The sequence below is a fragment of the Anarhichas minor genome, unplaced genomic scaffold (genome assembly GCF_050575085.1).
Source record: "Anarhichas minor isolate MPS153535 unplaced genomic scaffold, ASM5057508v1 ptg000011l, whole genome shotgun sequence".
In the NCBI taxonomy this organism is placed as follows: domain Eukaryota; kingdom Metazoa; phylum Chordata; class Actinopteri; order Perciformes; family Anarhichadidae; genus Anarhichas; species Anarhichas minor.
This window is the reverse complement of record NW_027466457.1, coordinates 16,216,047-16,242,500: the sequence shown is the minus strand read 5'-3', so window position 1 is coordinate 16,242,500 and position 26,454 is coordinate 16,216,047. Positions and strand designations below refer to the sequence as shown.

The 26,454-nt window shown below is 45.9% G+C and overlaps 2 protein-coding genes across 4 annotated transcripts; both read left to right on the top strand.

Moving 5' to 3' along the window:
• Positions 1-11,538: 11,538 nt before the first annotated feature.
• On the top strand, positions 11,539-15,522 carry ftsj1 (FtsJ RNA 2'-O-methyltransferase 1). The gene is made up of 11 exons (XM_076089678.1): positions 11,539-11,581; positions 12,071-12,206; positions 12,392-12,461; positions 12,569-12,680; positions 13,023-13,101; positions 13,189-13,241; positions 13,318-13,371; positions 13,578-13,680; positions 13,892-13,975; positions 14,561-14,664; positions 15,093-15,522. The coding sequence occupies exons 2-11, from the start codon at positions 12,086-12,088 to the stop codon at positions 15,255-15,257; spliced, it is 945 nt and encodes a 314-aa protein (XP_075945793.1). The 5' UTR covers positions 11,539-11,581; positions 12,071-12,085; the 3' UTR covers positions 15,258-15,522.
• Positions 15,523-15,961: 439 nt separating this feature from the next.
• LOC142947820 (bromodomain-containing protein 1-like) lies at positions 15,962-26,011 on the top strand. Of its 3 annotated transcripts, XM_076089677.1 has the most exons (12): positions 15,962-16,254; positions 17,550-18,919; positions 19,387-19,543; positions 19,625-19,753; positions 20,049-20,177; positions 20,466-20,778; positions 20,861-21,607; positions 21,737-21,863; positions 22,602-22,732; positions 23,522-23,616; positions 23,965-24,131; positions 24,396-26,011. In XM_076089677.1, exons 2-12 carry the CDS (start codon positions 17,568-17,570, stop codon positions 24,565-24,567), a joined length of 3,519 nt encoding a protein of 1,172 aa, XP_075945792.1. In that variant the 5' UTR covers positions 15,962-16,254; positions 17,550-17,567; the 3' UTR covers positions 24,568-26,011. The 3 variants fall into 3 exon arrangements, with proteins under 3 accessions (XP_075945792.1, XP_075945791.1, XP_075945790.1); XM_076089676.1 differs by lacking the exon at positions 23,522-23,616 and having other exon boundaries at positions 24,396-24,568; XM_076089675.1 differs by lacking the exon at positions 23,522-23,616 and having other exon boundaries at positions 19,387-19,753; positions 24,396-24,568.
• Positions 26,012-26,454: the final 443 nt, after the last annotated feature.

Genomic DNA, 26,454 nt, shown 5'->3' with positions numbered 1-26,454 from the left:
CGACTCTCTTGTTTCTGTTCAGAAGTCAGGTTGTTGGGAGGAGACAGTCGCTGTGCAGGAACACTGGAGGTGAAACATGAAGGAGAATGGAGACCAGTAGACCTATATGACTCTGACTTGAATCTGAAGACAGCAGCTGTTGTCTGTAGAGAGCTGGTCTGTGGCTCTGCTGTTTCTATCAGACGTATTGAGGAGTCCTCATGGGGATCTGTGTGGCGGCTCAGCCCTACATGTGTTCAGTCTGGATCTGCTCTGAGAGATTGTTTAACATCAGATTCCTCTTCCTCCATCAAGGATCTCACCTGCTCAGGTAAGCCCATCAGTGACATCATCTATGACAGTAATGCATCCAGGTGGACACACACACACACACACACACACACACACACACACACACACACACACACACACACACACACACACACACACACACACACACATCAGCTAGAATGGCAGCAGACTTGTCTGATGAGCTGCTGCCTCAGTAAACCAGGTGCTGAATGCACCAAGACATCTTTATATATGAAACCTCCATGTCTGCTGCTTCAGGAGTCCTCTGGGCCGACCACCAACCAGCCTGAAAGGACTCCTCCTTCAGCTCCACAGCTTTCTTATTCACTGGTTTCCACCAGCAGCTTCTTTGGTTTCACCCATAACAGGCACCAATGACCTACTGGACACAACTTAGAGCAGCTCAGCTCAGCCGGGGGCTCGTCAGTATCTCCACACCGTCCTTCAGCCTGGACACTCCTTAAGGAGAGAGTCCAGCCCCATCTCTTTGAGATTTTAGGGATCATTTTATAAACACATTTATATTCTGAGTCACAGATCTTCTATGAAAAATAAGACAGAATGTTATTTAGTGTCTGGTGTCTTTTCTCTCTCTCTCTCTTTCATATTCTATCATCTCTCCAGACTCTGTCAGGGTGGTGAATGGGACGAGTCTGTGCTCAGGCAGACTGGAGGTGAAGTCTAACCAGTCTAACCAGTGGTGGTCCTCAGTGTGTGAAGATGACTTTGACCAGCAGGATGCAGAGGTGGTCTGTAGGGAGCTTGGCTGTGGGGCTCCTTCAGTCCTCCAGGGGGCGCTCTATGGAGAAGTGGAGGCTCCAATGTGGACCAAAGAGTTCCAGTGTGGAGGCCATGAGTCTGCTCTCCTGGACTGTAGAAGCTCAGGCTCAGATAGAAACACCTGCTCACCTGGCAAAGCTGTTGGACTCACCTGCTCAGGTAGAAGAGGAGCTGCAGCTTTGATCTGGTTCATTTCTGTTCTACTGAAACTCACTTTGTTCTTTTACTGACGACTCTCTTGTTTCTGTTCAGAACCTGTCAGGTTGGTGGGAGGAGACAGTCGCTGTGCAGGAACACTGGAGGTGAAATATCAAGGAGACTGGAGACCAGTATATGGCTCTGACTATGACCTTGACTATAAGTGGCGCCTGAAGAAAGCAGCTGTTTTCTGTAGAGAGCTGGACTGTGGCTCTGCTGTTTCTATCAGAGAGATAAAGGGGTCCTCACTGAGATCTGTGTGGAGGATCAACTCTCACTGTGTTTACTCTGGATCTGCTCTGAGAGATTGTTTAATATCAGATTCCTCTTCCTCCATCGTGGATCTCACCTGCTTAGGTAAGCCCATCAGTGACATCATCTATGTGTCAATCTAATTGCTATGTTCTGGTCCAGTCCCTCTGTAACTACATCCTGGGAATCTGTCTATAAAACACTCTCTGAGGTGCTCTCTCCCTTCATGAGCCTTCACCTGTCTCTTCCTTACTCGGTGTACCGTTAGATTCCACATTGTCTGCTTTCAAACGGGACTTTTTTGCATGTTTAACTCTACTGGCTCAGCACCTGGTGTTGCTGAAGTGGAGACATGTTTCTTCATCAAGTTCAAGGCACATCTTCTGAGGTGTGGATACTTGTGTTCCTTCAGTACGTCCCATAACTCTTCATTCATGCAGGTGCTTCCCTTGATTTGATCTCAATGTAGATGTGCAGTGAGAGAATCTCTTTCTCAGCAGCAAAGCTGTCCAGGTGGAACACTGATACTGTTTAGCTCTCAGTAAAGCTCTTCTGATGTTCTCATGTTGCTCCTCATAGATGTCAAGCTGCACAATGTCTTTGTCCTGATGTTTCACTTCTGTCTGCATGTGAGGAGAGTTCACAGCGTTAAAGCCTACTTGACAGCAGTTGTGTCTTTTAAACGTGTTTCCTTCACTGATCCTGTTGATGAATGTTCATCATAATCCTGCAGCTCTGAATCAGCTTCATTGAACAGTAAAGGGAGATCTGTCACAAACACTGAATCCAGAAGCCACTGGTAGTCCTCTAGCTGTGCATCTTCTGCATGTAAAGAAAGATTCAGAAAGTCTCACTGAATGTCAACAACAATGTTCCTCTGCTCAGCCATCTTACATCAGCGTGCAGCAGTAGGTCTCTGTGTTCAAAGCCCTTCTCCTCAAAGTGAGTCCAGAACACCGTTCTCTGTAGAGTCCTGGTCCCAACACAACTCACTATCTTCAAGGCAACATCCCTCCCTTCTTTCATGTTGAACATCTTCCACCACAACGCTTGCTGGTGAATTCTACATGATAATGAAGGAAGTAGAGGAACATGTCTCTGTGTCAGCACAACATGATGAACCCAGCAGCACTAATCCGTCTCTGAGCTTCTGTGCACCGTTTAGTAAAGCAGCTCCAAAGTGCTCTACTTTGGTCAGACCACGCTCACATTGCAGACAAGACACACGCTGTTTGAATTTCAGTCAACATGAAAATAATCCTCCTCCCAGTCTGACTAAATATGTTAAGGTCATGATCTTTTGATATTTGTGTTTTGAGCTAACTTAGCTAGCTGGTTACTGATAATTATTATTATGATAAATATTATTGACTTATTGTATTATTTAATTGAATCTCTGAATGATTGTTTCATGACGTCTTGTTATTTAGTGTTCTGGTGTCTTGTATCTCTATCTCTTTCATCTCTCCAGACTCTGTCAGGCTGGTGGATGGGACTAGTCTGTGCTCAGGCAGACTGGAGGTGAAGTCTGACCAGTCTAACCAGTGGGGGTCCTCAGTGTGTGAAGATGACTTTGACCAGCAGGACGCAGAGGTGGTCTGTAGGGAGCTTGGCTGTGGGGCTCCTTCAGTCCTCCAGGGGGCGCTCTATGGAGAAGTGGAGGCTCCAATGTGGACCAAAGAGTTCCAGTGTGGAGGCAATGAGTCTGCTCTCCTGGACTGTAGAAGCTCAGGCTCAGATAGAAACACCTGCTCACCTGGCAAAGCTGTTGGACTCACCTGCTCAGGTAGAAGAGGAGCTGCAGCTTTGATCTGGTTCATTTCTGTTCTACTGAAACTCACTTTGTTCTTTACTGACGACTCTCTTGTTTCTGTTCAGAACCTGTCAGGTTGGTGGGAGGAGACAGTCGCTGTGCAGGAACACTGGAGGTGAAACATCAAGGAGACTGGAGACCAGTAGAAGACTCTGACTGGACCCTGAAGGAAGCAGCTGTTTTCTGTAGAGAGCTGGACTGTGGCTTTGCTGTTTCTATCAGAGAGAGAGAGGAGTCCTCATGGAGATCTGTGTGGAGGATCAACTCTCTCTGTGATCAGTCTGAATCTGGTCTGAGAGATTGTTTAACATCAGATTCCTCTTCCACCATCAAGGATCTCACCTGCTCAGGTAAGCCCATCAGTGACATCATCTATGTGCCAATCTAATTCCTATGTTCTGGTCCAGTCCCTCTGTAACTACATCCTGGGAATCTGTCTATAAAACACTCTCTGAGGTGCTCTCTCCCTTCATGAGCCTTCACCTGTCTCTTCCTTACTCGGTGTACCGTTAGATTCCACATTGTCTGCTTTCAAACGGGACTTTTTTGCATGTTTAACTCTACTGGCTCAGCACCTGGTGCTGCTGAAGTGGAGACATGTTTCTTCATCAAGTTCAAGGCACATCTTCTGAGGTGTGGATACTTGTGTTCCTTCAGTACGTCCCATAACTCTTCATTCATGCAGGTGCTTCCCTTGATTTGATCTCAATGTAGATGTGCAGTGAGAGAATCTCTTTCTCAGCAGCAAAGCTGTCCAGGTGGAACACTGATACTGTTTAGCTCTCAGTAAAGCTCTTCTGATGTTCTCATGTTGCTCCTCATAGATGTCAAGCTGCACAATGTCTTTGTCCTGATGTTTCACTTCTGTCTGCATGTGAGGAGAGTTCACAGCGTTAAAGCCTACTTGACAGCAGTTGTGTCTTTTAAAGGTGTTTCCTTCACTGATCCTGTTGATGAATGTTCATCATAATCCTGCAGCTCTGAATCAGCTTCGTTGAACAGTAAAGGGAGATCTGTCACAAACACTGAATCCAAAAGCCACTGGTAGTCCTCTAGCTGTGCATCTTCTGCATGTAAAGAAAGATTCAGAAAGTCTCACTGAATGTCAACAACAATGTTCCTCTGCTCAGCCATCTTACATCAGCGTGCAGCAGTAGGTCTCTGTGTTCAAAGCCCTTCTCCTCCAAGTGAGTCCAGAACACCGTTCTCTGTAGAGTCCTGGTCCCAACACAACTCACTATCTTCAAGGCAACATCCCTCCCTTCTGTCATGTTGAACATCTTCCACCACAACGCTTGCTGGTGAATTCTACATGATAATGAAGGAAGTAGAGGAACATGTCTCTGTGTCAGCACAACATGATGAACCCAGCAGCACTAATCCGTCTCTGAGCTTCTGTGCACCGTTTAGTAAAGCAGCTCCAAAGTGCTCTACTTTGGTCAGACCACGCTCACATTGCAGACAAGACACACGCTGTTTGAATTTCAGTCAACATGAAAAGAATCCTCCTCCCAGTCTGACTAAATATGTTAAGGTCATGATCTTTTCATATTTGTGTTTTGAGCTAACTTAGCTAGCTGGTTACTGATTATTATTATTATGATAAATATTATTGACTTATTGTATTATTTAATTGAATGTCTGAATTATTGTTTCATGACGTCTTGTTATTTAGTGTTCTGGTGTCTTTTCTCTCTCTCTCTCTTTCATCTTCTATCATCTCTCCAGACTCTGTCAGGCTGGTGGATGGGACTAGTCTGTGCTCAGGCAGACTGGAGGTGAAGTCTAACCAGTCTAACCAGTGGTGGTCCTCAGTGTGTGAAGATGACTTTGACCAGCAGGATGCAGAGGTGGTCTGTAGGGAGCTTGGCTGTGGGGCTCCTTCAGTCCTCCAGGGGGCGCTCTATGGAGAAGTGGAGGCTCCAATGTGGACCAAAGAGTTCCAGTGTGGAGGCAATGAGTCTGCTCTCCTGGACTGTAGAAGCTCAGGCTCAGATAGAAACACCTGCTCACCTAACAAAGCTGTTGGACTCACCTGCTCAGGTAGAAGAGGAGCTGCAGCTTTGATCTGGTTCATTTCTGTTCTACTGAAACTCACTTTGTTCTTTACTGACGACTCTCTTGTTTCTGTTCAGAACCTGTCAGGTTGGTGGGAGGAGACAGTCGCTGTGCAGGAACACTGGAGGTGAAATATCAAGGAGACTGGAGACCAGTAAATGTCTATGACAGGACCCTAAAGACAGCAGCTGTTGCCTGTAGAGAGCTGGACTGTGGCTCTGCTGTTTCTATCAGAGAAAGAGAGGAGTCCTCAGAGATATCTGTGTGGTGGATCATTTCTACATGTGCTCAGTCAGGATCTGCTCTGAGAGAGTGTGTAATATCACGTTCTTCCTCCATCTTGGATCTCATCTGCTCAGGTAAACCCATCAGTGACATCATCTATGACATCATCTCTGACAGCAATGTTTCCAGTATGTTTCTTCCTCTGTCACAGTGACAGTCAGTGGGTTTCCATTGGACTGAACTGTAAAGTTAACCAGGACAACGACATCCTGAAGTGTAGAGAGGTGTGCTTGTTTCTGGAAGCTTCAAACCCTCGTTAGACTGCTGAGCTCCACCTGGAGGACACACCTGTCTGTCTCTCTGTCTGTCAGTCTGTCAGACCTGTGACATCACATCCTTATTCAGGGTCCATCTTGTTCAATGGAGGGTAAACCTGAACTTTCATCATCTCTCTGTGTTTACAGACCTGCTGCTTCAGCCAATCATCACCGTGTCCTCCTCAATGTACGGGGTCTCCGAGGCCCAGCAGCAGGGGGCTCCGGTGCTCAGGCGCTCCACCTTCACCATCTGCTGCTCCATCCAGCCACAGTACCCAGGAGGCTCCTTCCAGCTCACCTTCACCTCCTCCAACTCAGCACACAACTACACCCAGCCAGCTGTCAATCACTCTGCCCACTTCCTGTTTCCTGCTGCAGAGCCCGCCCACCAAGGAAGCTACAGCTGTGTTTATCACCTCTATGTTTTCAATCATAACTTCTCCTCTGAGAGCCGTCTGCTCTCCATCACTGTCTTAGGTAAGCTGACTGTTTACATGCAGGTTTGAAGATGATTGGTCCAAACTGTCTGAAGATGATCAGCTGACCACAGAGTGCATGTTGTTGTTTCTGGAATGACACCGTGACTCCTGTCATTGTGTTACACATGTCATATAGTAACCAAACCTAAACACAGTCTGTAACAATCTACTGTAGGACAGAGCAGGTTTGGATACCAGGATGACTCTGGTTCTCTGAGAACTGAAGCACCTTCTGACGTGACCAATCACAAAGCTCCACTGCCACCACATCAGTCATAACACCCCTTAGCCCCCAACTCTCCATTTTCAAATGTAGTTCCTCCATCAATCAGAAGCAAGAAGGGTGGTGTGCTCCGATACCTCACTCGGAGAACCAGGGTCATCCTGGAAACCAAACGTTGAGACAGTCGTTAACGTGTTAATGTGTGTCAGTGATTGTAGATTTCAGGGTCAGTGGGAGCTGTTGGACTCATGATGTGATGTGATGACTGTCCATGTGTTTGTTCAGATCCAACACCTCTGATCATCAGAGCGATCGTCCTGCCGCTGACTCTGCTGTTGGTGAACGTTGCCCTTTACTTCTACTGTAAGGTACGGACACACGTCTGCTGTTTAGACCAGCCACTGAGATGAAGCTCTCGCTCTGTGTTTAGTGAACTGAAGACAGGACTGTGCTGTCATGTCTCTCCAGGCCAACAGGGGGCAGATGCCGTGCAGACAGAAGGACACTGAGCTGGTTCGTTATAAGCTGGGTGTTCCTGCAGCTGAAGAAGAAGAAGGAGCTCAGGGAGCAGAGTAGCTCCTCCAAGGAGCTCATCTCACATCCAGATGATTTCTACCACACAACCACCACCAGCTCCCTTTGATACGCATGTTCCCTTAAACGAGAAGGCTGAATATGATCTCACATTATTGCAGCCTGTCTGTCTTACTCTCAACAATGTGTTGGTCTCTCCATACCTTCTGACTTCCTGTCTGCGGCTCTCAGCTCCAAGCCCATTGGTTCCTGCTGAAGACGTGAATCTTTAAAAACACCTCACAGATATAAAGTTTCATTTAAAAGTAGACATGAGAGCAGGTTTACCAGAGTCCAAGCAGAGACCAGAGACTATCAGGAACAATGTTAATGTGAGATATTAAACATGAAACATTAATTTCTATCTTCTACATTCTGTAGAACGATACTCAATGTTGACAATTTGTTGCTGTTTGTCCTTTAAAACATAGAATGAACTTCATGACTTATTGTAGTGAGCAACATTTTGGCAGCAGGACAACATTTAGCTCAAAGATAATCATAATAATACAAATAGGAACAACGTCCCGCTGTGATCAGCCCCTAAAAACTCATTTATTTGTGATTCAGAAATGTTACTATTTTGCTCATAGTTGTACTTCATCATTGTAGTTCATTTTGTAATTAAGGATTTTGCTTACATCATTAGAAAATTGTAATTATTGATTTTTCTTTTTTAAACTTTTTTTACTGAAATCATATGCATTTTGGTTAATTGTGTTAAGGATATTACTTATTTCATTAGAATTTAGCTCATTGTTGTACTTCATTAATGTTGCAATCAATCAATTTACTATTTTTATTGTTATGGATTTTTCTTATTTCATAAGAACATTGTCATTATGGATTTAGCTTGTTTTTATAATCAATGATTTTGCTTATTTCATAAGATTTTTGCAAATTTTTGTTCTTCGTAAATTGATTTAATTTTGTAATTAAGGAAGTAAAAACAATTATAATAAAGGATTTTGCTTAAATCACGAGCGTTTCACTTGATTTTGTAATTATTGAAATTACCTTTCTCATTACATGTTTGCTTATTTTGTATGAATTTTCAATATTATGTAATTAAGGATATTGCTTATTAATAAGAATGTTGTAATTATGGGTTTTTATTACTTCATAAATGTACCTAATTTTCTAAATTAGGATTTTGCATATTTCATAAGGTTTTAGCATAATTCTGTAAATAATGATTTTTCTCCTTTCATAAGAACTTTGCTTATTGTTCTTCTTAAGTAGTTTGATTACTTTTGTGCTTAAGGGATTTTGATACAAAATATGCTCCTAATCAAACAATCTGAATAAAATATGAACACATACGTAAAACTAAACACTCATACTTGTATTGCACAGATACATTTAGTACTAATACTACTTTAACAAAGTACTTTAAGGGTTGTTGAACTTGGGTCCAGTCGGATCATTTTAGGACGTGGAACAGACAACATGTGAGTTTATTAAATCATCAGAACTAATAAATCACAAGAAGCTATTCGGTGAAGGAGAAACAAGCAAACTGAAGCACACATGATGTATGGATCACAACAGCAACACACAGGAAGGTGCTGGATGTGCTCACAGAGATATTGATCTGATGATCGACAGTCACATGGACCAGTCGGTCTGTGTACAAGCCTCACTTAAACCGTGTTGATGCAGCTAAAAACAACACAAACAGATTCACAGCTTCAGATCAATTTCAAAATAAAAAGCGGAGATTGAAAAATGAACCTCCAGAATAAAACAATATGAGTCGATGTGAATAAAGAAAGCAGCAGAGCTGAAGACATCCTGCAGCTTCATGAAGCACTAATTCAAGTGAAAGAACACAGAAACATGATGCAGTGAACTGAGTGAGACACAGTGATAGAAAGCAAACAGTTACACACAGACTGCAGTAGTTATAGTAGTAAGTAGCTGTGACTGCTGAAGTTAACACATCTATCAGAAATAATAAGACGACTCTGACAGCATTCATCTGATAGGAACAGCTCAGCCTGTCATGGAAACATTCCTATAATCTGCAATCAGTCCGCAGCTTCTTGTGAAATCAGATATAATCAGTTTCACTCACAGTTCAGAGAAGTGTGAATATGATGTGTACAACTAAAGACCAGTAACTCATCAGTGAAGACGATCAGAGCAGAGAGCTCACAGATATTTCTCTTGAATCATTATATCAGAGAATAAACTGCTCACTCACACCAACAACAACGTGTTTTATTCTGTTCTTCTTTTAGTCAAGTTTTAATCTATTATTCTAAATCCCGTCAGTGTGTTTAAGATAATCTGGATTCATCCAGAGGGAAGTTGCTGTGCAGCAGTTGCAGTGAAAAGTGGGAAAAAGTCTCAAATTCAACTTAATAAAATTCATATTTTCAGTGTCAAACAGAGACGTCTTAGAGAACTGAGAGCTGGAGCAGAGCTGCTGATTGTTTCACATTTGTGGAGCATCAGAACTGAATGCTGCTTCTACAGGTTTAGTTTGGACCTGAACCAGATCCTCAAAGTGATCCATCGTTTAATTTAATATTCCAAAACAGCTGAAATAATTGTTTTATCACCTTTCTGTGTTAGATGTAAAGTGAGTGAGGACACACACACTCACGTCTGTTGTCTGGTTGATCATCAGGACACTTTCACTGCTGTTCTTTGATTCATGACAGAACGATGGAGGTGGATTATGATTCAGATGCTCTGTGGCAGATTTCAAATGTACAGAAAACTGGTGGAAGTTTGGAATGCTCGCAGCCAAAGGACTTCTCTTGAAGAACTGGAAAGAAAGGAGCTGGACTGTAGAGCATTGGTTCTGATAGAACTGGTTCTGGAGGGGTCTGGATCAGGACTCCAACAAGACTTTCTTGTGTTTTACCTCTGAAAAGTGAACGGCAGGTGTGTAAGTTTGACTCCACTGAATATCTTTGGCTTCTGGACTCTTGGTCGGACAAACCAAGACATCTGAAGATGTCTCCTTGGACTCAATCTCAACAATGTGTGCTGCACTAAACACCACTCGTGTTTTATAGACTCAATGATTGATCACTTTGAAAACATAACTGATGGATTCATCAACTATTAACATTATGCTTAGTTGCAGCTGTAATGTCTCCTCTCAATGACTCTCTGCTGATGTTGAAACATGTAGCAGAAATAATAAGAAGACGCTGACCGCATGAATCTGATAGGAACATCTCAGCCTGGCCTGGTGCTCATGGAAACACTCGTATAATCAGAAATCAGTCGGCAGCTTCTTGTGAAATTAAAGATCATCATTTTCATAAAAACACAGTTCAGAAAGGTTTGCCAAAATTCACAGTGTAAATATTATCTTAAATGGACCGATTTAACAAAGGTAAAAGCAGCGAGAAAGAGACTCAAAACAACCACAAAGAGTTAAAAAACAAATCCGAAGAGACATAAACTGATAAAGAAACTCAAAACAACAACAAATTGGAACAAAATGGCTACAAAGAGACATAATGCAACTACAAAGAGACTCCAAACAACCACAAAAGCTTTAAAACAACCACAACAAGATGTAAAACTACTACTACTACACACATACTCATTTATATACAAAATACATGAATTTGACACTTTGTTTTAAAACCGCCCTGAACAAACACATAATTTTGTGACCATTTAATTGATAATGAAATGAACAATATAGGAAGACAAAACTCTTTATTTCTAATTTCAAGTGTTATAGAAGGCTTATAGACTTACATTAAGGAAACAAATCGCTGCATAACTTTAATTTAAATTGGAAAAACATATAATTTATTGATGATTAATGATGATTTAATTGCTGAATTGAAGGTAATCCGTCTGTTTTCGTAACAGATTTTGGCTACAATCCTTGAAACTCCACGAAACGGGCAAATAAACCCTTCAGTGAATACGTGGACACCGAAAATATTATGGTCTTCTAGTTCATAGTGCATTAAGATTAAATCATTTTTGGGGCATTAATGATTATTTTCCATCCACATTATTTTCGTTTTAAATAAAATGTATCTGTATATATATGTTTTGATACAGAACAATAGAAACGTCCTTTTAATTGGACCCAAATACATCAGTGATATTTCTCTGAGTGTTTCTCTTTCCTGTGTCTGCAGCGACACCGTGTGGCCGCTACTGAGACGACAGAAACATGGAAACAATGGGAATTACTACAAGGAAAAAGAAAAACATTCATAAAGTTTGTCGTCACTAAAGTATAAGTTTGATTCAAAAAGATGAATGTCTGTATTTGATCTTTTATCATTGATGTTCGTCAAGGGCACCGTCATTTTGAACAGGCGCTTCGTAGGACAGCTACCAGCGGGGGTCCTTCCACCGTCAACACCGGAACAACACGTGAACAGTAAGCAACACAGTTTGTAAACGGTTCATTGTATGTGGAATGTGATATTGCGCTATTGTTTTACATATATTGTTTTAAATAAAGATGTATATATTCAGCCTGCAGACTTAAACTAATCTAACGTTCGACAATAAGCTCCAGCAGCCGTGAAATATGCAGTTTATTGTGCACTCTACGCCAAACCCCGTTTAACAAGTGGTTTAAATCAGCACTATAACAATGTGTTCTAAACAATTATCAAATATATTGTGAATTCATTAAGACGTGCTGGTAAATTCGGCTGATATAGAATAAACCAAACGCAAGTCTTTAATGATGAATCTTGACTTTCTTAGTTGGTTAACAACTCAGTCGTTTATAACGGTGGAACTTAATTTGGTAAAAACTATTTATTCCACTGAGAGAAGAGAAACCAGTAAGATGTTGCTGGTGTCTTACTGGTTCTGTGTGTGTGTGTGTGTGTGTGTGTGTGTGTTGTTTTCATCAAAGGGGTCAGAGGTCAGGATGGGTCGCTCCTCCAAAGACAAGCGGGACATTTACTACCGTCTGGCCAAAGAGGAGGGCTGGAGAGCGAGGAGCGCCTTCAAGCTGCTGCAGCTCGACCACGAGTTCAACCTGTTCACAGGTGAGACACCTGAGACGACCAGACACCCGACAGGTCCCCGACAGGTCCCGCCTACACGACAGCCCCCTGAAAAGGGTGGAACTGAGCCGGAGTCTGGGTCCTCTTTGGGCTCTTCAGGCTGTGTTCTTCTTCTGTCTTTTATTAAATGTCTGATTTGTATTAAGGTTTTATTTTCCCTCTCTCAGGTGTGAACAGAGCCGTTGATCTGTGTGCAGCTCCTGGCAGCTGGAGTCAGGTCCTCAGTCGGAAACTCAGGTTTTACATCTTCTTTATTAACCATGAACTCACCTGGACAGATATGAAATGGATTTTAATAAAGCCAAGAGTTAACTATGTCGTTGATGTTTTTTTTTTTCACTCAGAGCTCAGGAGGAGAAGGGCGACGCCGGTGAGGAGGTGAAGATCGTGGCGGTGGACCTGCAGGCCATGGCTCCTCTACCAGGAGTCACTCAGATCCAGGGAGACATCACCAAGGTGAGGACACCGTGGACGAGCATGCAGCTCTGATTGTCCTCTTGTCCACTGCGGGATCTTAACCAAACGTAACGTGGACACATCGTCGTTGGTTCTCCTTTTATTATAATTTTGCGTTCACGTTCCAGGAGCTAAATGTCGGCACGGCTTCAGGAGTGGACGCAAAATCCAAGTTCTAGTCATATTTGTGGCGGTCCCAATGGTCCTGGAGGAGGTTCTTTTTAGTTTCTTTGGGTCTTTAAAGAGGCGACGGATCCTCAAGGACCCGTAGAACTTCTTCAAAGACTAGAAGAAGTGCGGCGGTGCATCACATGACCCGTGTCTTCTTCTTCTTCCTCTCAGGTGTCGACGGCTCAGGAGATCATCCGTCACTTTGAGGGTCAGCCGGCCGACCTGGTGGTGTGTGACGGAGCTCCAGACGGTGAGACTTCCTGTCTGTCCTCGCCTGTTCTTAAAGCTTTCCTTTTTTTACTTTTAATTCAGTCATTTTACCGTTCTTTCTCCATAGTAACCGGGCTCCACGACGTGGACGAGTACATCCAGGCTCAGCTCCTGTTGGCCGTGAGTACACGGAGGTGTGTTTTTGTTGTTCACCTGTCGGTCTGCGATGTCACACTGACCCCCGTTTGTCTCTCAGGCTCTGAACATCACAACTCACGTCCTGAAACCTGGAGGGACGTTTGTGGCCAAGGTGAGTCCAGCTCTTGTTCGGATGATTTATTATCTACAAAGAACTCAGTAGAGTTCAGATCTCCACCAGGTTTCATTTACCGTTAAACGTGAGGCTGAAGCCCAATAAGAAGTCGTGGAATAACGCTCTCTGGATGCTGAACCGCGGCGATGCAGTCGGCTGTGTGTGTGGTAATGTAACGTGAAGGTTTCACTCTTCTGGCTCAGATCTTCAGAGGTAAAGACGTGACTCTGCTGTACTCTCAGCTGAAGATCTTCTTCAGTGGTGTGACCTGCGCCAAGCCTCGCAGCAGCAGGAACTCCAGCATAGGTAAGTAACCCCCCACCACCCGTGGACCAATCACACGGCTCAAACAGCAGACAAACCCCGCCCACCTGCTCATATAGTCATCTTTTATACAACTTTTGTGCACAGACTGCTTGATAAAATCGTCTTAAACTATTAAATTGTGTCTATTGTACCACATTCATTACTCACAGTATGCGTCTGTCTGTCTGTCTGTCTGTGTGTCTGTGTGCAGAGGCCTTCGTAGTGTGCCAGAATTACTCTCCTCCTGACGGTTACGTCCCCAACATGTCCAACCCTCTGCTGGATCACTCCTACGGTAACTACGAGCCCGTGTGGTCCGTGTCTGGATACCTGATCTGGATCAGGAAAACACAAGGCCTCTAGAAGATAGAAACCACTTCCCTTCACTTGAGACGCACCCTGTTAGTTGACAAGTCGGCCGGCTCTGCTTAACTAATTTAAAAGACCCATAGAGAGGTGCAATATATATATATATCATATACATCATATATATCATATATATCATGCTCATTGTCTTAGTTTCCTGTTCTGTCTTTAAAGTGGACGTCTAAGGGAAAAAGACCTTTTAGCACATAAAATATATTGATACCAAAGAAAGTTGCTGAACAGTGACCCCATGTGGCCACATGTGGTAATGAAGGATTAACGGTGAATCCTAAAACATGGTGTAACAGGAGCACGAAGAAGAGACGAATCATAAAGTCAGTAATGTCAGAGACACCAAAAACTACTGGTCAGAGTGTTTTATATCTTATGTCATTTTGAAAGAGGACGAATGCGTTATTTCTTATTTTAAAGGTTGCATACCGGTAGTCTCTTGTTTCACTGCGTGTCCTGGTCCTGGTTTTCCTCAGTCTGGATTGTGGTCTCTGTCCTTCAGATGTGGACTTTAACCAGTTGGAGGGTCCCAACCGCGTGATCGTTCCCTTCCTGGCGTGCGGTGACCTCAGTGCCTTCGACTCGGACAGGACCTACCCTCTGCAGGTGAGGAGACACAGGACTATCTTTAATAACAGAAACATGGCTCTTACATTAAAACTAGTGCAGATAATCCCTTAAAGATCTATTCATTTAGATAATGAATTAACCCCAAATCCTGCAGATTCTTCTCTAAATGCCGTCATGCCTGAATGACAGACTTAAGAACCCCTTTAGATATAAATAAACTGAAACTATATGTCAAATACTTCTAATTAATGTGTGAATCAAGGGGGAAGTGATGTACCCCTTAAAGTCTACTTCATTTAGTTAATTTAAGGCATTACTAATTAAGGAGTTTTGTTTGGTGTGTTTTCAGGGGTGAAGGGTGCATTATGGGTATTTTAAAGGGTTCTTGTTTGTAGGTTATATAGTAAATGTTTTTCTTTTCGTCACACCTAAACCATCTCCGAGCTGTTGCCTTCTTTCTTCAGCTGGATGCTGGTAAAGAGTACCAGTACACCCCCCCCACCCAGCCGCCGATACGCCCCCCCTACCAGCAGGCCTGCCACCTGCGCAAGAACAACCTGCTGTCCAGAGAAGACGCTCCGTCCAACCAGAGTCAAGAGGAGGCGGAGCCAGCGGCCGAATCCACCTGAGACGAGTTAAAGGAACAGTCCGGCATTTTGGTGTGCTTAGCTTAGCTTAGCACGAAGACTGGAAGCAGGGGGAAACTGCTAGCCTTTTCCTTAATCCACCTTTGTGCTAAGCTAGGCTAAACACACCACACTGTACCAGATATTTTTACTATTCTGATTTCATGTTTTTTATTTGTGGCAGATCCTTCTGTTCATTAGGCTTGAGGAATTGTAAACATTTTATATTTTAAAAATAAAAGTCATCTCTTAGAGGCAAACCGTCAAATGTGGTTTACGTGATTTGTATTTTAAGAGTGAATAAACTGTTATATTTTTGTCTCCAAGCAATTTGCATTTTGCTGCTGTAGATGTTTACGGCTGTGCTAATTTTAATTTATTTATATATTGTTGGTTAGTTTAATCTACAGCTGTGAGAACCACGTATCTCACATCTGAGATGTAGTGGAGTAAAAAGTACAATATGTACCTCTGAGATGTAGTACAGTAAAAAGTACAATATGTACCTCTGAGATGTAGTACAGTAAAAAGTACAATATGTACCTCTGAGATGTAGTGCATGAGAAGTATAAAGTTAAATTACATAGAAATACTTGTAAAATACAAGTACCTCTGATTTGTACTTTAGTCCAGTACTTGAGTCCCTACTATTACGACGTACTGCGTCTGTACGCGCTGACGTCATAACGCAAGGACGACTCGCACAACCGCATTGTTGTTGGGTGAAGAGAAGCTCCGGGCAGCCGCTGAGCTCTGCCGCTTCTAACCGCTTCTAAACGGCCGTACTGAGCAGCTAAATTACAACCGATTAAAGTAAAATACCGGCTCCGTCGCGCTGGATATCTGTCGGTTACTTCTCAAGTCTAACTCTGTTGAGCAGCGCGAGCAGCGGCCGTTGGACGAGCGGACTGAAAATGTGGATTTAACTGCAGCTTCGCTCCGCAGGGCCGCGCCGCCATTGCTGCTGTTTTTACAAGCTGAATTCGTGAAAATACCTTTGGTAAGTTCAGCCCCACTGTGTCCTCGCCTCTTTAATATCACCCCCCTTATAGTCCGGACTGGTTTACATCCAAAAACCAGTCCGTGCTGGTCTGAGAGACAGCCTCCCCTTTTACATATCGAGGCAGTTTCTTGTTGTGCTGGTCGCCATATTTCCTCCCCCTTCAGTTTAGGTGTATTAATGCTAGCAGGCTAACGTTAGCCCCGGTTTGTGGACGGAGTGTCCTAATGCGTTTAACCGGCCACCGGGAGGGCCAACCGCCGGAGAGGAGGACGACACACCGGGGTCTTCTTTTATTGTAACGGACCCGTGTTTGGTGCATCGCTTTTAAAGCTGTGGTGCGATTAATAACAAAATATAAACGTTGTGGGTTCAGTTAAAGAGGAGCTAACGTTAGCCGGTGGGTAGCACACACACACACACACCAGAGAAACCGAACGGGCTGCAGCTGCTGTTAGCCGATTATTTCCAACAACCAGCGGCTTCAGCCGGGCTCGCTGTCACGAGTGGCCGTGGAGGTGTGGTGCTTTTCTTTCTTTCATCCAGTGAACGTTATCGTTTCCGCCCCCTTTGCTCCCAACTACAGCCAACTGAAAACATGACCCAGTAAATGAATTAAAGCTGCACAAACAGACACACTATGTGAAAGGAGGACCTGTTTCATTTTTGAATGAATACAGATTTGTACATTAGCAGCAATGTAGCACAACACGGAAACATTGCTGCTATGGAAATATTTTGTCCTTAAAATGAATGAATAAATAATCCCGGTTATCCTTTTGGCCATGGTCGTGCAGCCCTCATACATTTAGCAGTTATTATATTTTGTGACACGAGGAGAATGATTGAACACGTTTATGTTCCCCAAACGTAATAATTGGAAACACGTGTATCACAGTGGAACATATATCAAACATGTTCAAACAATATCCAGGCCGTCTGTGGTTAGATGAGATGTGTCTGTACCATGTGACAGACGCTCTGCATCAGTAATACATTCATAGTTTGATAGACTTGCAGAACAAGTACAAACCACTGGAAGTAAAATGACTGTCTCTGTTCTGTGGTCCTCTCTGATTGAAGAGGTAAAGACATCCTTGTGTAAACACGTTAACTGCTGCATGATTGCTCCTGAAGGCCTCATTGAGGGTCAAGGCCTGGTAATGATTACTGCAGGTTCTGTTAGACATAACACACACTGCTGCGTGCGCTGCTCGTTGCTTCACAGACTTAATGACTTTAAGAAATTGTAAGTTGAGTCTTTGACGCTGTCGTGTCATTCGTCTGGTTCTCAGGGTCTTTGCGGCTTCGAGATGAAGAAGAAAAGTCGACATCACCGACCCGCGGTGCTGAAGAGAGATTCGTCCCCCATCAAGCCGTCTCCCAACCGGGAGACGCTGACGTACGCGCAGGCCCAGCGGATCGTGGAGCTGGAGGTGGACGGCCGCGTTCACCGGCTCAGCATCTACGACAAGCTGGACGTCATCGGCGACGACGACCCCACGGCGCAGGAGATCACGGAGTGCAACAGCAACAAGGAGAACAACGAGAAGCCCCAGCAGGTCCTGGTGCGCTCCGTGCGCCTCAAAAACAACCAGCAGAAGAAGAACGCCGCTCTCATGGCCACGCACGGCACCACCGGCGGCCTGTTGGAGCCAAAGGTCAGAACGGTTGAGTACAACCTGCCGGTGGTGCCCAAGAGGCCGGCGGCGTATTACAAATACACGGAGAGGACAGCGGAGGAGCTGGACGAGGAGGTGGAGTACGACATGGACGAGGAGGACTACGCCTGGCTGGAGCTCATCAACGAGAAGAGGAAGAGTGAGGGCGTCAGCCAGGTGTCGTTCAACCTGTTCGAGTTCCTCATGGACCGCTTCGAGAAGGAGTCGTACGAGGTCACGCAGGGCCAGAGCGACCTGCAGTCGCTGGTGGATGAGGACGCCGTGTGCTGCGTCTGCATGGACGGAGACGGAGCCGACAGCAACGTCATCCTCTTCTGCGACGCCTGCAACATCGCCGTGCACCAGGAGTGCTACGGCGTGCCGTACGTCCCCGAGGGCCAGTGGCTGTGCCGCCACTGCCTGCAGTGTCCGTCGCGGCCTGCCGAGTGCGTCTTCTGCCCCAACCGAGGCGGAGCCCTGAAGAAGACGGACGACGACCGCTGGGGCCACGTGGCGTGCGCCCTGTGGGTGCCCGAGGTCGGCTTTTCCGACACCGTCTTCATCGAGCCCATCGACGGCGTGCGCAACATCCCGCCGGCGCGCTGGAAGCTCACCTGCTACCTGTGCAAAGAGAAGGGCGCCGGCGCGTGCATCCAGTGCGACAAGATCAACTGCTACACCGCCTTCCACGTCAGCTGCGCCCAGAGGGCCGGCCTTTACATGAAGATGGAACCCGTCAAGGAGGTGACGCCGTTTGGCGGCTCCTCCTCCTTCTCCGTGAAGAAGACCGCGTACTGCTGCAGCCACACGCCCGAGGGCTGCGACCGCCGGCCGCTCGGCATCTACGACGAGCCCCATGCGAAGAACGGAGCCTGCCACAAGAGGGCCGACAAGAGGGGGAAGTCCCGGGCCAAGGGCTGGGCCAAGAAGAAGAGCAAGAGAGGCGAGCCGGAACCAGAGCCCGAGACCCCCACCAACTCTGGGCCCAGTATCACCGCTTCAAGGTAGGCAGGCAGGCGAAACAGGACTCCCAGAATGCATCTCTCACATAAATTAATAGTGTTTTCTTGCCCAGGTCCACTCTGTTCCTCGTCATTGAGACCGGATTCCAGATCGAGATTAAAAAAAAAATGTATATATGATGTCCAGCTCAGTGAGGTTTCTTGTTTCTGTTCAGGTCCACAGATTTGGAAAATAAACATTAGTAAAGACCGGGCTAGTTTCGGTAAGGAAACCACGACAATTTAATAAGTTTAGTAACTGAAGTATAATTCTGGTTTATTATAACCTGGGGCTTATTTCTGTAATAATTATGCTGTGCATCTGTAACACAGTGAATGAAGAAGTCGTGCGGGTCAAGAAGCACGAGCAGTCAGACCAACAGAAGCTTGTTCCTGCTCGGGTTCACCCCTCTGAAATGTAGCGTATTTATTGGTTAATATCTCCCTCTGCCTCCTCCTCCGTGGGTCAGCTTCGACACCATCCTGAACCAGGTGGCGGTCCAGAGGAAGCGGGTGTTCGTGGAGCGGGTGCTGAGCTACTGGGTGCAGAAGAGGCAGTCGAGGAACAACGTGCCATTGATCCGCCGGCTGCAGGCCAACCCTCAGCCGCCCAAAGCCAAGCAGATGGTCAGTGCTGCCGACACAGCGGAGCGGCGTCCTTTAATGTCGTTCTTCCTACCACAAAAGTTTTGTGCGTTTCTTCTGCAGGACCGCGCGGAGACGAACCAGGCGCTGAAGGAGCAGCTGAAGGAGTGGCACCGCCTCCGCCACGACCTGGAGAGAGCTCGCCTGCTGCTGGAGCTCATCAGGAAGAGAGAGAAGCTGAAGAGGGAGGAGGTAGATCATCATTTACTACCTCACTGTTTCTAAAGCGCAAAGCTCAATTTAATACTTAAATAATCCATCATTATTCAGGTCAATGCAACCTCTGTTCACGTTAGCCGTCTGCAGACGAGCCGGTCACTGAGATCACTCTGAGCAGCATGTCGTTTTAATTTGGACTTGCAAAAAGCGAGTGTTGCGTTTTTGTAACTCGCGCTGAAGAACTTCCACGTGACGACGTGTGTGTGTGACTATTCAGGAAAACACTGACTTCAAAAAACAAGTGTGTGTGTGTGTGTTGTCCCGTCAGATGAAGCTGCAGCAGTCGGCGCTGGAGGTCCAGCTGACCCCCTTCAACATCCTGCTGCGGGCCGTGCTCAGTCAGCTGCAGGAAAAGGACCAGTACAGTATCTTCGCTCAGCCCGTCAACAGCAACGAGGTCCGCCGCCATTTCATCGTTTTGTCTGTTGGACAGAAAACGTTTTAAATGTTAAATTCATTATTTGACAGTTATAGAGAAGTCGAGTTTTTAACTATTACTGGGCCCCTGCTGGAACCCAGTGTATTATTTTACCTTCTTATCAGTGTTTTTTTTTCTACTGTTACTACCAACACATCACTTCCTGTCTGTGTTTTAATGCACAGATCTTTTCACAATAAAGGTGAAACATAACAGAGAAATAATGTCCTTAATGAAAGTGAACGCGTCCCCCCCTGTCTCCTGCAGGTTCCCGACTACCTGGACCACATCAAGGACCCCATGGACTTCTCCACCATGAGGAAGCGCATCGACGGCCACGACTACAGGAGCCTGGAGGAGTTCGAGGCCGACTTCGACCTCATCATCTTCAACTGCATGAAGTACAACGCCAAGGACACGTTCTTCCACAGGGCCGCCCAGCGGATGCAGGACCACGGAGGAGCCATCCTCCGCAGGGCCCGCAGAGAGGCCGAGAGGATCGGCTTCGACTTCCCCAGCGGGTTGCATCTGCCCGAGGTCCCGAAACTGGAGACGCCTCCCGCCTTCTCCTGGGAGGACGGTAAGTCCATTAATTGAGTAAAATCTCCTGAATCAGCTATAAAAGGGCTGTAGATAATCCTGTGATCATCTGTCTCTTCTAGTGGACCGGCTGCTGAGCCCCGCCTACCGTCAGCTGACCCCTCTGGAGGACCAGCTGAGGGAGCTGCTGGAGAAGCTGGACCTGAGCACGGCCATGAAGAACAGCCCGTCACGCAGCAAGAGGCTCAAACTGTTGAAGAAGACCATCACGGAGGTCCGCAGCGAGATGAGCCTGAAGAAGTCCCTCCGGAAGCCCCCGCCCCCAGAGCCCAGTGGGACCCCCATGGAGGCAGAGGAGAAACCACTACCTGAACCCCCGGCAGAGCCTTGCACGCCACAGCAGGAGAACCCTCTGCCCCCGGACACGTTAGAGCTGTTGACCTTACTGTCACGGATCGAGGCCTCACCCGACCCGAAGCCGCCGCCCCCTTTGAAGGCCTCCAAACCCAGCACGGATCGCTCTCCCTCGGAGCTCGACGACACGTCTACCTCAGTGCCCACGGACGCACCCAACGGGCACGCCCCGGACCCGCCGCTCCCCAACGGCGTCATCCACGCCGACGCCCCCAGCACGGGCAACCGGCGGAACAACGTCCTCTTCCGCAAGTCCAAGAGCGCCAGCCCCCAGAAACCACTCAAGAGCCACGAGGCGTCCACTGTGACGCCGCCTTCCTTGGGCGCCAAAACCTTCCTGTCGGTGGTGATCCCTCGACTGGAGACGCTCCTCCTGCCGAAGAAAAGACGACACAGCAGCAGCGCCGACGGCGAGGAGGAGGACGAGGAGTCGCCGATAAAACGCCTCGGCACAGGTAAAAAAAAAAAGAATCTCCTCCACGACGAAACATGAACTGAAATGTTGAAGAAATCATTTTAACGATCGGAGTACGAACCCTAAACGACACTGTGACACATGTGCTGTGTTTCTTCTTTCCCTTCAGGAATAGCAAACGGTTTCGTGGTGGAGGAGGAGCAAATCTCACCGTCTCCCCACCTGCTGGAGCCTCGTCGCCGCTGTGCCTCCGAGTCGAGCATCTCCTCCAGCGGGAGCGTCCTCTGCGGCACGAGGTGAGTGGAGGAGGAAACATCCGGAGCTGTGCAGGTCACTGATAACGCAGAAACAGCTTTAACCGTGATAACGTTCTACTGACCCAGGTAATAGATGAGAAGTGGGAGCACAGTGCTCTAGACTGGAAGGTTTGTTTTGGACCCGATGAGTTTTATTTATTCATGTAGTACTTCTACATACACCGTATAACACATATGAACCTGTCGTCTATGTCACTTGTGGGTTCATAGAGGACTGCAGGAGCGAGTCCTGAACAGTCTCTGGGCATCTATCGGTTACACTCGTTGTCTTTTTAAGTCTTCAGTTCATTTTGTTCGGACGCTCTGAATCCAAACGTCTCCGTTCTTACTCGGGGCTCGTGTGCCGTCTGTGGAGGCTCGCTCTATGGCGCCAAGCGAGAGTATAAACAAAGCTTAAGCCCCTCCCCCTGCGCTCATTGGTCGATTACTTTTTCACAGAGCGGACTGATTCAAAGGTCTGGACCCAGGCGACAATCTGACCATCAATAATCAAATGGAGGATCATTACGTGTGTCATGCAAAATATAACGTTATAACACCAACAACAAGAAGTTATTTTATTATAAGTAATAATGAGAAAAATGTAATAACATGAAAATATGTTGATGTGACTAGAAAAGGACCAGGTTATAATTCAGATGTTCTAGTTGTTACAAGAAGTTCACAACAGCAGAGGCATGACTCTAAACGTTGTCCTGTGATTCATGTCTCTTTCAGCACAGTCATCGTTTCTAAAAGCGGTAAAGGACGGTCGCCGGCGGCTCGGCGGAGCACCGTGGACGACAAGAGCACCCTGGGGACCTGCATCGAGAACGGAGAGTTCGCCAAAGCCGCCAAGATCTCGTCAGGTGAGCAGAGCAGCGTCCGTCTGCTCGGTGACACCTGATGGATGTGCATGAAACCGCATGGCACGCTTTGATCGGTCAGCTCTCCTCTCTGATTTACTCATTAAAAAGTCTGTTTATGTGAGAAAAACATCGTTGAGTTCTTCTATCACTTCCCACTGTTCCACCTGTGAGACCCAAAGAACAGTGAAGTTAAAGTATTTTTTAAAGTGAAATCTTCATATGAGAGCTTACCAAAGCTCCTCCCAGCTCACTGGTTCTCAGACTGGGGTTTGTTTTTTGGGGGGGGGGGGGGGGGGGCCTCAGAGGTCCTCGATAAAGTCAGCGGAGACTCGAAGCTGCAGGTTTCAGCCCTAAAAAGGAAGTGGTTCAGCAACAGGAAACCTGAGAGGGCCAAAGTGGAAGTGAAGAGAAGTCCGTTATTTTCTGTGTGGGTTCAGTGAATTATTGACTCACTTCATCACGACTCAACAAACGTGCAGAGTATCTTTGGTTTAACATGTAAAGTTCTTACTAAATACATAAAGATACCTCAGGACTAGCCCCATTATGTTCCTGCCTCAAATATATATATATATACATATACACACATACATATATATATATATATATATATATATATATATATATATATATACACACCCTCTATGTGACTCCTCAGGAGTCTCGTCAACTGTTTAAAGTCAATCTTTAAAAAGTTTGTGTGTGTGTGTGTGTGTGTGTGTGTGTGTGTGTGTGTGTGTGTGTGTGTGTGTTATAAACCTCATAACCTGCTTATCGTTGTTCCTGTAGAGGTGTGGAAGCCCTCCGCCGCTCCTCCATTTGTTCTGGAGCCTCTTAAACTAGTTTGGGCTAAATGTAGTGGATATCCCTCCTACCCCGCCCTGGTGAGTGAGTGCTAGCTAGCCCCCCCCCCCCACCCCCCACCCCACCCCTCACACCGTGTCTCATTACCCATCAGCCCCCTCTCTGCCATCGTGCGGTGCCGTAGCTCGTGATTTGTGCTCGCGGCCATGCGGCAGCTTCCAGCTGGCCGATCACAGACTGCTTGGTGTGTTTGTGGAGTCGAGCCGCGTTCGCTCAGAGCGGCCGCGGCTCGACCCGGCCGTGCATGCGTGTGTCTCTTGTGAGTGCGGGGCTTCTTCTGGAAACACTCCACACACACTAGTTACTGTGAGACGGCGGCTTCACTCAAAGTCTCCGTCCCGCTCTTCATTTGTTTGTGGCCCTCGCAGATCGTGGAACCCAGAGCGCGGAGGACGGGGGGTCAGCACAAAGGGGCGGAGCTTCCCCAGCCGCCGCCGTCGCCACCACCGGTCGTTCTCAGAGCCGGAGAGCGGATGCAGTTCAGGTCCGCAGAGAAACTCTTCCTCGTCCACTTCTTCGACAGCAAGCGCAGCTGGTGAGGAACTCACCGACTCACTGAAAGAGTAAAGTCGAGGAAAAAAACGACTTCTCATTAACAGTCTGGTTTTGTCTTCATTCAGCAAGAGAGAGTCTCAGAACCGTAGTCATCTGGGGAAAGACGAGAGTATCGTCAGCACAAGCACGCTGATAAATGTTTAATTTTGCATTTTATCTGAAGCAAAAGCAAGTTTTCTTATGAGCGTTGTGAGCTGCACATGTGATACGTCGGGAACTGACCTCTTGTCCGCTCTCTCCTCAGGCAATGGCTTCCTAGATCCAAGATGGCTCCCTTCGGTGTCAACCAGGCGCTCGACAAAATCAAGCTGGCGGAGGCTCGCTCCTCCTGCATCCGAAAAGCTGTGCGGCTCGCCTTCGAGCGAGCCATGAACCACCGGAACCGCGTCGGCGGCGAGGCCGGCGCCTCGGACTGAACCCCCCCCCCCCCCCACACACACACACACACACCACCTCTGAAATCCTCCCATCATCCCTCTCTCCTGTTTCAGCCTTCTGTTTTGAACACAGTCACAAGCAGAGACGCTTATACGCACAAATAACCCACACATACATGTTTACCATTTCCTGTGAACTGGAACCCCCCCCCCCTCCAAAATACTGTAGCTGGTGACGTCCATCTTTGTTTTTGTCAAAGAGCTATGCAACGACAACGACTCAGTTAGCGGGTGCAAAACGTTGAGAGAAAATAAACCCCTGGGCTGTGAGAACTGAAAATCACAGGGCTGAACCTGTTGAATGTGTCGGATTTGACCTCTGACCTCCTTAAAAATGTGCTGCAAGACTGCTGCAACAATCTCACTGCCATGAAAATGTCCATCAGCGTGTGTGTGTGTGTGTGTGTGTGTGTGAGTGAGTGAGAGACTGACTGTGTGACTGACTGCAGCAGCTCCTGTAAATATCCTGTACAAGGCCCGACACTAATTTATTCACTCCCTCGGTTTGTTCTGGTACTCGGTGTTCAGATATTTATACAGTCGGAGGTGATGACCCCCCCGGCGTGTTTCTGCTGGTGCTATCTCTACACAGAGACGATACAGACATGCATACTGTAATGAACATTTATATTTCTGCTCATTTTTTTAAACGGTTTTGTAAGTTATTGAGTTCTCAAGCTTCAAGTTCTTTCGTCTTTGGCATTGAATTGATTTTGTCTCTTTTTTTTTTTTTTACCTGAATGTTTTTACTGGACTGTTTCTTTCTCTTTTTTTTTTGGTTTGTACATATTTATATAAAATCTATATAGATGCTCTCAAAGTTTAAAATGCCTGAAGTGCATCATTCACACCGAAACCAAAAAAAATGAAATCTGCTGCCCACAAGTTTCCCACTACTGTGTTTATTTTCCAGTTTGTTTGTCAGCCTTTCTGTTCGTGTGCTGTGATGAGTTCAAGTCTGTTTGTCGTCACAGAATCATCTTTTCCACCTGAACTGAGCTACAGTCGGCTGTAGGAGGACAGAGAATGTGCCTGTACTAATTTATTGTAAAGCAGAAGATGTATATGCGTTACTTTATAGAGAGAGTATTGTAAGAAAATACTACGGGCACACAGGGAGCCATATTTAGAGGCCCCTCCTCTTCTTCTGGGGTTTTTATTTTTGGGGATTTTAGCATTAAATCTGAGCGGTGAGGTGATAGTGTTTGATGTTTTACTTTGGCAGGGTAGCAATGGGTAGACTTCCTGTGTTGTTTGGCCCTTCTGGATGTGGATGTTGTGTGTAAATAGATTTGGTACTTTAGCTGATTCTCTGGGAAAAACCACAGTTATAGCCAACGGGAGCGGAAACCAGCCGACAGCAGGCGGCTGGGACTTTTATACTAAAACACTGAAAAATTAAAATATGTTATTGAATCACTGATTCGACGAGTCCTGGTTTTATTATTTAAAATTTTACGCTCATGATTTTTATTGTCCTGGTGTTTTATTTTATTTGCATTATTTTTATTATATCTTTTTATTACTTAGTTTATTATATATTTTACTTAAAATATATTTAATCTTAGTTTCATCTGTGCTTTGATTCTATTTTTTCATCTATTATTGAAATATTTTGGTAATTTTAATTTAATTCTATATTTTTTCAGTTATACCAATTTTAACAAACTCATTTTGATGTGTTCACAGGTGTAACTATAACATACTTAGTATGACATCATGCACTTCTAAATGAACAGAAACTCCCTTCAAACAATCAGAAGTACTTCTAAAAAGGAAAACTCTTTCCAGGTGTAAATAAACCCGGAGAACCCAGTTTAGACGGAGTGTAACTTTTAACCTCCTTCGATAGGAAACACTAAACCT